At 37.2% G+C, this 12,474-nt stretch overlaps 1 protein-coding gene across 1 annotated transcript in view; it reads left to right on the top strand.

Annotated features, from left to right (window-relative positions):
* The window catches only part of USH1C (USH1 protein network component harmonin), a 45,438-nt gene that overhangs the window by 10,774 nt on the left and 22,190 nt on the right, over window positions 1–12,474 (top strand). The window contains exons 5-14 of the mRNA XM_030949536.1: window positions 2,037–2,145; window positions 2,242–2,266; window positions 2,963–3,020; window positions 3,808–3,911; window positions 5,110–5,194; window positions 5,586–5,645; window positions 5,899–5,955; window positions 7,924–8,066; window positions 8,699–8,764; window positions 11,287–11,411. Coding sequence (XP_030805396.1) covers window positions 2,037–2,145; window positions 2,242–2,266; window positions 2,963–3,020; window positions 3,808–3,911; window positions 5,110–5,194; window positions 5,586–5,645; window positions 5,899–5,955; window positions 7,924–8,066; window positions 8,699–8,764; window positions 11,287–11,411 — 832 coding nt within the window. The remainder of the gene's footprint in view (window positions 1–2,036; window positions 2,146–2,241; window positions 2,267–2,962; window positions 3,021–3,807; window positions 3,912–5,109; window positions 5,195–5,585; window positions 5,646–5,898; window positions 5,956–7,923; window positions 8,067–8,698; window positions 8,765–11,286; window positions 11,412–12,474) is intronic.

The raw sequence follows: 12,474 nt of genomic DNA, 5'->3' as shown, positions 1-12,474 counted from the left end.
CTGACCTGTTTCTGCTGTTACAAAAGATCATTTTAAAAATCTGACTGTCAAGCTCTTAGGAGTGCAGGCCATTGCCCTGGATGACATTTTTTTGGATGCCCAGCAGAGGGAGTGGATGTCCCGCTGGTCAGGATCTAGGGACCACAGTCCTGTTTTGCCTCTGCGAGTGTGTTCCTTTCTGCAGGACAGTTTTCTTTGCTTTCATAGTCTTCTGATGCTGTGTTGTGTCAGACAAAAATCCTCAGCTTCAGTGGAAAGTGGGACGATGAGCAATGCTGATATAGTGCACATGTTAATGTTTTGTATAGTGTTGTAGAGCATGAGACCCTTCCCAGAAGAATTAGAAAAGCTTGTGAAAGAAATAAGATACATTTATGGGGTTTTCTGTTTGTGCTGTTTTTTGTTTTTTGTTTTTTATTTGCCAGATCACAGTAGGAAGATTCAGGGAATCATTACAATATGAAAAAAGGCAGAAGGTGATAGCAACCCTAATGTCCTGTCACACAATGCCGTGTCCCTTTGTGTGTTAAAGTCTCTAGAACACAGGCTATATTGAGGAATTTCTACTTCCAGTTCCACTGAGTCCTCTCATATAAAATGAAAGCACAGAGCCTCTCATAAAGTAATTGTAGATTTTTTTCCAAATGAGCTTGATAATGCATTCCACCTGTATTTGGTTGAATAAAAATACAGTTTCTTTAGCTTTGCTGAAAACTGAAATCAGCCTAGTGCAGATACCAGCACGGAAAACTTAAGCCTGAAGTGATCTTTGGAAGCTGGACACTTGAGTCTTTAAATGGAACATTGAAGGCAGTCATTAACTAGGGATAATGCTGCCATGAAACCAGACACATTTGTGAGGAGGCACCCAAAGTTTCATTGACTGAGAACAAAATCCCATGCTGTTGGTGTTAATGAGAAAAGTCTCATCAAATACATTTTTCATAACAAATATTCACAATAGTTGAGAGCAAATGCTACTGGAAAGGACCTGGAGTATTTGGCTTTGTCCATATGGAGATCAGAGGTGTAAGGTGATACGGTTGATGGTTTGTTAAGGTAATTTCATGGTAATCATTTGTATATTTTACTGTGCAGTGGATTGATCTGCATTGATAATGGAAGAAATCATGCACTAATTTTCATACAGCAACATCATGTGGTTCACATCAAGTAAAAGTCTTTGCTTATGGTGCTCCAGCCAGGACCTGGCATTTTTCATTGTAATCTTGAGCAGATAATAAGGCACGACCTTAAATGAAGTAGGCAATGTCTTCATCACTGGTTCCTTCTCAGCCTAGCTGTGTAGGAGGATCATTGGGCAGAGTTCATAAAAACTTGGAAAATTCTCTCTAGTCATCATAGCATATCGAATTTGGATTTATGTTAGAGGAAGAGAAACTTTTTGATTGTACTTTGATAAATAAGATTTGCAATTTTATAGAAGTGACTGAAAGCACCCTGTCAATTCTATACTATTAAATTGAACACTGCCGGGGATGTCCTTGGGGTGCTGCCATTGGATTGCCAATAAATGTTAGCGGGGTCCCCGAACAAAGAAAAGAAGGTAAAATGCCTTAAAACAATGCATTTTCTCAATCCAGAATCAGGCAAGATAATAACACTAAGTTTAGTTTCCTATTGATCAAATATTTTAAGGAAGGTATCTCAGAAAACATACGGTAAAAGCAAACTTTAACTTCTGAAGTATAAATCAGGAAAATAACTCCAAAATTATTGGAATTAAAAAAGACTCTTGTTTTTAAGGTAATCTGTGGAGTACAAATCTGATGTATAGTAGACAGTATTTATAAAATTGTTATTTGGCCGTTAATTTGCTCTTTTGGTGTTTGGTATTAATTTAAAACAAATACAGGTGGTAAGTCTGATCTGACATTATCTGAGATTCAGAAAGTATTCATGAATCAATGTGATCTAACCTTTGCATCAAAATGATTGCCAGATTGCATTCAATCTGAAAAACTTCTAAAATTATTAACTCACAATTACTTTTGCTTTTCCCTTCCATTTGTGAGGTTGGGGATGAGATAGTGCGCATAAACGGATATTCCATTTCGTCATGCACACACGAAGAAGTCATCAACCTCATTCGTACGAAGAAAATCGTGTCCATAAAAGTTAGACGTAAGTAACACAATAAGTCACCTCTATCACCAATGATTGCCATTTATGGATTGCTTGTGGTCTGCAGAACCCTAACAAAGTATTTTTCTTTTTCAGATATTGGCATGATACCTGTCAAAAGGTAATGGCTTTTCATTTGAAAACAGATTCATTTTTGCACAGCCTCTTCTATCCCAAGAATCTGTGTTTAATTATGAAAATGTGTGAATGCTGATTAAAATGTCACATCCTTTTTAATGAACAGGCAGATGTCTTGCTTGATGAATCTGATATTATACCAGTTGCCTACTTAAATGAACCAATTTCTGTTTCCTCATTTGTTGCAGATATCTCATGGAAATTTAATTATCAATGCACCTAGCTTAGCAGAGAGCTCCACTGCTTCTTTGTGTATGTAGCATTTGATGATGGCTTCAGAGTTTAGAAAAATTTAAAATTGCTTTGGTCTTGCAATTTTCATTGAAAAGCTGAATCTTTAGGTGGAATGTTTGAGAAGTGTTAATGACAGGAGGTGTCGCTCTGCATAGACATTTCTGTAAGATGTTTGAGTGGTTATGGCTCATTTTACAGTCGTCTTCTCCGAGTTTCCTAAAATTGTTTCACCTGAGAGGGCCTTATCTATTTTATATTCAATCTGTACTAGCCCCAGTAATTGTACTCTTGTTTAATGTTCTGTTTAAATTGCTGGAAAATAAACCAAATGTGAATGGTATCCAAAGAAAGTTGTGGATGCCAAACAGAAGGCTCCATTCCAAAGTAGTTTCTGGAATACACTGACATTTATTTTGTCCAATTATTTATTTATTTATTTTTTCAGTTCACCAGATGAACCCCTTAAATGGCAATATGTGGATCAGTTTGTGTCAGAGTGTGGGGTAAGAGATCAATATTTTGTTAAATGTCTTCTTGGCAATCTGTAATGGTTCTGAAACACTTTCTCCTCTGACCTTATCAGAGAAGCTATTGATTCATTACTGTAATGCAATATCTTGTTGAAAGTATTCTGTGAGGAATATCTTTTGTGATATGAAATTATTCTAGAGCTATTATATAAGAAAAGGGCAGGACACAAATGAAATTGCTTTTACACATTAATTGCTTCTTCATTTTGCTTGAGCTTATTAGCTTCCCAGGCTGTAGTTCTACTGCATAAATCTTTATCAGATTATTTGGCCTATTTTAGGCATATTAGTGGAGGAATTACAGCTTTGAATGCAAGTGACTTCTAAGGGTTGCAGAAGTGAAAAGAAACAGCGCAATTACTGTTCTTTTGCTTTCAGGAAGAAAGACTTACTTAAATAGTCAGCCTTATCATGTATTTCTCCAACCCTTTTGTCAGGGAGCAATAATCTAAATTATTATTTTTCCATATCAATTTCCTCTAATTTTCCTCCACTTTTTTCTGAGGACAAAATTTGACTATTTAAGTAATCTTCTGCAAACAGATAAGTTCAGTCTTTTACCTCAGCCATGCAGCTCCACTGAAATGACTCTACCTCACTTTCATTTCCAGCAGGATAGGACCTTGGAGCTTTGAATAGGACCTTGAATCTTATCTTGATGCTGGCTGGGATTCATCCTGGCTACATGAAATTTTATAGTAGTCTTGATATGAATTCAAGACAGAATTAACATCTGCAGCATTGTTTAATCCCTCTACAGGAAGGAAAGGGCAGTGTGGCTGGACTTGCTTCTTCTGGAGGGAGAGACAATAAAGAGAAGAAAGTCTTCATTAGCTTGATTGGTACAAAGGGCATGGGATGCAGGTGGGTACACATTTTTTATTTAATGTCGCTGTTTTTTAAAGGTGACACTCAAGGCAGTTATTTCCATCCTTCTTGGATATGATATCAGGAAAATAAAGATCCATGCTGGATCAGGAAGGCAAACTAACAGTAGGGTATCTGTGGCACATACTACATATTTTTAGGCAAAGCGTAAGAACCTGTGTTAAAAGTTCTGTCATGAAGAAAAAAAACTTTAAATTTTAAAAATAAGAGCAGACTGAAAGTGCCTTAGTACAACTTGTCATGGAATTGGTTCTTTTAAATGCTTTTACATTTTTAAATACTTAAAAGTGCTGCTCAGTGATATGGCAAATTCCAGCGCTGTCCGCTGTCAGGTTTGCTCTCTGCCTTCTCCGACTCTTTTCAGAACTAAAACACCATCAGAAAACTACGTCCAGCTCCTAAAATTAATCTTGAATTTGCAAGATATTTTAGAAATATGATTCTGGGATTCTTGGACTCCTTGCAATACTTATGGAGTTTTTGGAGTGGAAGGGATATTGTAGGATTTCTTATATATTTAGAAATATATAGTTGTAGTTATCGGGACTTTTTTCTCCTGTAATTTGGAGGATGTAAATGTTGTTAAAAAATAATTTGCAAACCTGGAGAAGTGGCTCAGCATCACTCATAGAATATATAATCTACAAAATAGTTTATGCATCTAGGCCCAGCTTAGATTGCAGCTTAAAGTTCCTGATCTAGATGTTAGCCTCTGGGTGAAACATCCTTCTTGTTCCTAATAAATAATCCTAACAAAATAACAATGGTTTATACATACAGTGTCTTGCAGTTCAGCAAATTCTTCATTGTGTTGCTTGCTCACTTTCAGATATCATTAGTGCCCCAGTCCTTTAGACAGTATAGGTCAGCATACATATAAGTTTCAGCAGGTAAGGCAAAATGCAGAAGATTGAGTATTTTTCTTTTAGGTTTTTCTTTTAAACCAGTTTTGTGGGGTAGAGAATAGGAAAATAGGATGATAAACCATTGTGTGTGTACTGGTAGGTTTTGGTATTTGTTTCAGAATTGGCTAATACCATAAATATTATTCAAGCAAAAAAAAAAAAAAAAACATGAAGATACAACTAAAACTACTCACTGTATTACACTGTATTCCTCATAAATATTATTCTATCAATATTATCCAATTAATGTTTATTTTTTACATTTCCAGTATTTCCAGTGGTCCAACACAAAAACCAGGCATTTTTATCAGCAATGTTAAGCCAGGTTCTCTTTCAGCAGAGGTGGGCTTAGAGGTAAGTTTGCCACCTTCCAAGGTAGGTACCACAAGGAATTCTTCCTTTGTATTGACAGCTCCAAGGATTCATGGGGGATTTCTTCCCCATAGGAAAGAACTATCCGGCGATCACATTTCAAACAAAGCTAGTTTTCTGAAATTTCAAGAACAGAGCGACTTGGGTCAGACCAATATTCTTTCAAGTTCAGGATCTGATCCCAAGCAGGGGCAATAGCAAATCCCAGTGCAGGAGTATGCAGGCCTGACCAGTTTCCAGTCAGTTCCCCTTGCAGTCTGCCAGTACCCATGATTGTTGTGTGAAGGGTGTTAGAGAGCACATCTCTCTCTGCTTTCATTGAATATATGTACTAACTTAGCATCTGTACTAGAATTTCCTTTAATTTCTTTAGGTTGGTGATCAGATTGTTGAGGTGAATGGAGTGGACTTTTCTAATGTGGATCATAAAGAGGTAAAATCAAGTCTTCTTAATTCCCTGGATTTGTAGTTGTCAGTTTATTAAACATCTGTCCTGTTTTCCTGTCCATGAAAAGTATGTTCTGATTCTGGGCTATTAACTCCTCAAGGGTTTGTGTATTGAACATGGGATTTTGGATATTTGCATATCTACCACTCTATTTAGTTCTGGAAATTCCAGCCTTGGTAACTAGCATTATACTGGCTTTTATCCCTTCCTTCACACTGGTTTTTGTTTTAATTTTCAGGCTGTCAGAGTGCTCAAGAGCAGCCGTACTCTGACTATCTCTGTGGTAGCAGGCGCTGTAAGTATTATATTTGTAAAAGCAGAACATTTCTAAGCAGAAAATTGCTATGTGAGTAAATAAATGGTAAAAATAAATTGATAAAAACAAAAGCTGTGTTTCTGTATAAGATCTACGCCTCTGTCAAACCAGCGCATTTTTGAGTGGCATGTTATTCTTTCATACCTCACCAAGTGTTGTCAAATAAAACATGATTGTGGGCCAATGCAAAATCATTTCCTTCCCAAGGAATGGAAATTAGCTTTATTGTAATTGTCTCTCATGTTTGAGAGCTTCTGTTCTAATAGATAGTTGCTTCTGCTGAAACATGAAAGGTGAATTGGATTGGAGACAAATAATTTTTAATCCTGAATAGCTGATGCCTTTGTCTTATTCCAAATGAGTTCCTTTTGTAAGTGTTTATCTGATCTCATTAGTGTATTGACACACTGAAAATTGCTCAGTTTTTCATTTCCACTGTTCTGTGCAACAGAACTATAAGCCTTTGAGGTTTAATCTAAAGCCAGCTGAAATTAATTAAATCTTTCCTCTGTCTTCAGTGTGACTTTCAATAAATGTTTTAATGTTTTTACTGCTTTAATCCTTCTTATAGAAAGTGTGTGGTTGTATACAAGAGGATAATCAAGTTCCATAGAGTAATCAAAGATGGTGCTTTCTAATTGCCCTGCAACTGAATTAAATAGGGGGGAAAAAAAGATTTAATAAGTCACTTCAGCTACTTCCTGAGGGCTCATGTATACTGTGTAGCTACATTAAGGAATTAACGGTTTATTTGATCTACTCTTAGAGTAACAAAAGATGAAGTTGTCCAAAGGCACTGTAGAGATTATTTAAGCAAATACTCTGGGCTATTTGATTAAGCTCCAGGAATTCAGTATCCTAAGGACTTCATTTCAACTCCCAGTCATGTTAACAACTTTAAAAATATGAGTTCTACCTCAGCATGCATCATAAGGGGTGGTATCCTTAAAATGGCAAATTGTTGCTATGGAACTCCTCTGTTCCTCACTCCTTCACCTTGCATCATCTTGTCAACAGACATCTTTGTCTGGAGAACAGATAGCATAAGCAAAGTTTCCCTACTATGGTGCAAAGACATTCCTCAATGCCTGGTTTTGTTCAAGACATATACTTTGCACTTTAGAGACAGGAAAAATCCTACATGCCTAATTAACATGGGATTTTGATTTCAGAAATGAAAATTAGATCAGTGTTATCAAAGTGTTCTACCTATAGCTGTATGGAAATATGTTTCTTGAGCAGAAAATAGTGCTGGTGTCTTAACTGTAAAGCAAATGAATTGGGAACCAACTGAAACACATAAACTGAGCAAACTGAAATACATAAGACCAACTGAAATACGTAAACTGCAGCGTGTTTTGGGGATGTACATTCCTTACATTTGGGTTCCAGAATGATGACACATTGCTGCAGCAGCCAGGCATAAGAGCAGTAAAACACAGTGTAGCTGTCTTCACACTGGGAATCATTCAGTGTTTTATTCTCTGGTATTTAATTGCTCAGTGAGGTTTCAAGAAAGTATAATGTGAATTTTTTTCTGAGTGACACACTGAGCATAAATTTGGCATGACCCCTCTGGTGTTGTTGCTGACTTCAGTAGCTGCAAACCTTGTTTGAGGTGTTTTGTACATAATAACTGAGAGGCTGAAACTAGAATAGCTCCTTGGAGTAAGCAGTCAGGTGTTTGAGGCTCTTCCAAGGTGTGTTCCTCAGGAAGAGCAATGTGAGGAAATGGTAGATGTGCTGTGGATGGTGGCAGTCTGGCCAGAGAGAAAGTCAGATAAACTTTCTCAAGCTCCTCCAGAGTAATGCCTGGGAAAGTTTATCTGACCAGACTGTCAGCATGCACAGATGTGCTATGATGTAATTGGGTTTGAATCATCTCCTAGAAGAACTGCATTAATGAAGTATTTTCACAACTGATGGGGGTGGTGGTTTTGATTGCAGGGCAAGGAGCTGTTCATGACTGAAGAAGAAAGGCAAAGAGAAGCACGTCTCCGTGAGCTGGAGCGCCAGGAGTTAATGCATCAGAAGCGGCTTGCGCTGGAGACCAACAAAATCATCAAAGAGCAGCAAGAGAAAGAGAGATTGTGAGAACTCACTATAGGACAGCCTGAAAAATTTAGCTTGGATTTGGAGAGGGCATGGAAGACAGGAGCACATAATTATTTCTGTGATATTTCTCACCAAAGTGAGAAGATTCTCAACTTAGATTAACTTTGTTTTGATTTTGTGGAGTCTCTGTTCATAAAATATTTGTCTTGTGATGCTCTTGATATTCTGGGCTTTCAAAGCTGATAGCATTTAAAGCCATCTTGAGTAGAAGAGTTATGCTGCTCCCTGACTCTCATACCCCAATGTGTGGTATTCATTATTTTCCTGATGCTATTCACTCATGCTTTGTTTTTAGCAAGATAGTTAGAAATTTTAAACTCATACAAAAACACACTATGGTCTTTTCTCAGAAGAAGGTAGTGACTCAGAGAATTAAGTAGAGTATATGCCCTTATTATCCATGTGGTCAGGAATGTCCTCGGGGTTCCTAGGAAACTGTACCGAACCTTTGGTGTCAAAGATGACTTTTAAAACCGGGCATTTTCTCCCAATACAAATGTATTTACTGTTTTTAGCTTTTAACTAACTATATGCTGACACACTTTGTTCAGGTTCTTACTCAGAAAATACTATTTTTATCATGTTGTCCTAATTCCACTTATTATAGAAGAAAGCTGGAGATTTCCCAGAAGGCTGCAGAGGAAGAGGAGAGATATCGCAGAGAAATAGAGCAGTGAGTAAAAACCTTACACAGGCAATGTGCCACCTGGAAAAGGGTTCCTTGTGTATTAGATTAGACCTGGCTGAAAATATTCTGCGTGTTGCTTTCAAATAAAGTTGTATAATATTTCCATTTAGCTAAATGTAGGATCCAGTACATATCAGTAAGTACACCACAGTTAAAGAATTGGAAGCTGATCTGAAAATCAGCACCTGTAAACATGAGGATTATAAATAAACATGAGGCAATAATAAATTCACTGTGAAGTTGAGAACTTATTTTAAAAGCATTATTAATATATAGAGAAACTTAAGATTCAGGAAATTCTGTGCCCCAGAACTTGTTTACTTTGTTGTCACTGAAACACTACATTTAATTCTAAGAGCAAAAAAAACAATTCTGCTAAGAAACAGATCAGTACTATATTTTTAACTTAACCATTCTTTTACATTTGGAAGTTTGAAATTAACCACTTGTTATGACAGTAACTAACTTTCCTTCTAAATGATGCTGGGAAATTGCATGAAAATACAAATTGCAGAATAATATCTGTTTTGATTCAGCCTTTTAGGGCTAAGATTGACCCTCAAGTCTTTGGCTTTGCCCCTTTGACATATTAAGGCGTTTAATTTAATTCATTTAAGTCTCTTTTAATTTATCTGTATTAACTAAAATTTTCTGATAGAAAAAGAGCAGGGAATTCTGAATTGGTAAGGTGCATAAAGAAATATATTCCCCAGCTGCCACAAGAGAAGAATCTTCTGGCAGTCCTGCTGTAGGCTCTACAGCAGCACATGGGTGAATTCTTATGCGTTTCCCTTTTCTGATCCCAGGGAGTTGATAACATCCTGTTCTGTATTTGTGGCCTATATAGAAATTCCTGCATTAGCCAAAAGCTGCTATAAAAGCAGGCCATCACAGGTGAAGGATGATTCTGTTCTCCAAATCTAGATTGCCTGTCTGTTATAATGAATGTTGGATGTCTGCTGTGTTGTGCTGCACTAAGAGCATCTTTACTCACTCAGCGAGGGCTTTCATGCCCCGAGGGCTGCTCAGTGTAAAGTCTAGCACAGGTTTATACTTCCTTCTATAGTTTTTAAGTGTTGCTCAGGCATTTTTTAGCTTTTCCATATCACAATCCAAACTGTTAAGTTGGTGTCAAACTCCTGGGTGAGGATGAGGGAGAATGGTAGCAGAGGAACCTAGATGAAATCTAAAGTTGAGATTTAATGAGCAGTTGTGGTAGGCTAAAATATAATGTTTTTCAGTATTAGTTGTTTGTGAGTATTATGCCTTGCCTTCTTTTAGGAATCCTTTCTGCAGGAGTTCCTTGTATAAAGTCACTGTGCCCTTTTTTGGTATCTGACATTTGAAAAAAATTGCATACGTGCCTAAATGGCAGAGGTCCCTAATGCTATGTACTGGAAGTTACATTGTAACACCAACTTTTAAAAACTAAAATTAAATGAAAAAACATTCTGTCCATTGTTCCCTGACAATGCCTCAAAATTTAAATAGGGAGCTTAGCTACATATTTAAGAGTGTTTTGACACCATGTGAATATTTTTTCCATTTACTTTAGCTAATTTAGAGATGTGATGGATAATCCAAATATAGGTTCATATATATCTGAGACCTGGTAAATTTTGGCACCACATTATCAGTTCAAGGCAAGCTATAATCAAGAATAGATCTTGGATCATTTAAGGCAGCATATATGAAGCTACATGTTGTCAGGTTATTCAGCACTTCTGCTGTGACATACTTGGTACTTGCTGAATTTTTGCTTGAAACATATTTTTTCTCTGATCAAAGTGCCATACTAGGTAATTTGCTTGTTTTGCATGCTCTTGTCCTGAATTGTGACACTCCCTGCAGCACTCCCATTCTTTATCTGTACCTGTCTATTCCCCCCCCCCTCTTTTTTTATTTTTTCCCTTTTTTTCCTAGAATATGGAATTTAATATGATTTCCATTTCAACAGTATTTATTTCTTTTTGGGAAGAGTCAATTTTTATGACAACCTAGAACTATGTGTTTAGGAAACAATCATCAAAATAGATTTAAAGATAGAAAGAGGAGTCACATGGTTTTTAGGTATAATTTGCCATTGTGACTTCTGATTTAGGTGTATGGTAGATATTCTGTCACTCAGTGTTTCAGTTTTTCTGGGAAGTAATTCCAGTCCTAAAAATGAAAAAATTGCTAAATGAGAGATGATTTTTTTACTTCATTTAAGGTGATAGTACTGTAGTGTGCCACCTATGCTTTATTATCTGTGCAGGTGTTATATAACAAGCCGTGGAAGTCTAAATGTTAAATAAGAATATCTTCTTGCATTGTACTTGACAAATTCTCTTAGTAGGTTAGTAAATTAAACAGATTGATTAATTCAGTTATGAGGAAGGAGCAGCTTATTCTACTTTATATTCAAGAGAAAAAACAAATATGCTGAAAAATTATAACGGTAATGAATTTATGCTGATGTTGTTCATTTTGTACTCAGAATGTTTAACTGCATTTGTTTCCTCTAGGATAACAGCAGAGGAAGAGAAATTTAAAAAGGAGTGGGAAGAAGACTGGGGTCCTAAAGAACCACCCAAGTCTCTAAAAACTGTAACTGCAGAAGTGCACTCTCCCCCTCGTTCCAAACACAAAAGTAAGTAATTGATGTTAAATTGCCTCCTTCTATTTGTCTCAGACACATCACTGAGCTCTATGGAATATACCACTAGTTTGTCTCCAAATTAAGCCAGCTATGAATTGGTTATTTTCGGAAGACTGCGAGCATATGATAAATCAATTAAATAATTCTTATTTAACAGTTATCTATCTTGCAAAATCTACATCCATTCACATAGTCATGGTTTTTAACAATTAGCATCAGGAAAAATAAAAATAAGAAATTATCTGAAGCATCAACCTTGGGGGTTTGGTGCATTGTTTTGCATGTTGTTTGTTCAGTGTTTATCTGTCAGCCTTTTCACAGTTTGGCTTGGGATATTAAAGATCACTTTGTTCCAACCCCCTGCCATGGGTGGGGACACCTTCCACTAGACTAGGTTGCTCAGAGCCCTGTCCAACCTGGCCTTGAACACTGCCAGGGATGGGACATCTACCACCTACCCTGGGAAACCTGTTCCAGTGCCTCACAGTAAAGAATTTCTTCCTAGCATCTAATCTAAATCTGTCCTTTTTTAGTTTAAAGCCATTCTCCCTTTTCCTGTCACTACATGCCCTTTTAAAAAGTTCCTTTTCAGTTTTCTGGTGACCCCTTTTAGGTACCAAAAGGCTGACCTAAGGACTCTCAACAGCCTTCTCTTCTCCAGGCTGAACAGCCCTAGCTCTCTCAGCCTTTCCTCATAGCAGAGGTGCTCCAGCCCTCTGATCATCTTCATGGCCCTCTGCTGGACCCAATCCAACAGGTCCACATCCAGCTTGTATTGGGAGCCCCAGAGCTGGATGCAGCACTCCAGGAGGGGTCTCATGGAAGCACAGTAGAGGGGCAGAACTCCCTCCCTTGCCCTACTGGCCATGCTGCTCTTGTTGCCGCCCAGGATGCTGCTGGCTGTCTGATTTACTTGTCCAAAGGGAATTAAGAGAGTTGGAACTTAGCTGGCAGTTAAGAAGCTAAATTTGAAGCTGCAAATTGTATGTGGAGAGTGTACTAAAATTGTATTGTACAAAGAAAAATGTGGAAAGTTCTTGTTGCATAATTTATA

The sequence above is a fragment of the Camarhynchus parvulus genome, chromosome 5 (genome assembly GCF_901933205.1).
Source record: "Camarhynchus parvulus chromosome 5, STF_HiC, whole genome shotgun sequence".
Classification (NCBI taxonomy): domain Eukaryota; kingdom Metazoa; phylum Chordata; class Aves; order Passeriformes; family Thraupidae; genus Camarhynchus; species Camarhynchus parvulus.
Note: the sequence above shows the minus strand (reverse complement) of the source record. Positions and strands in the feature narration are given on the sequence as shown.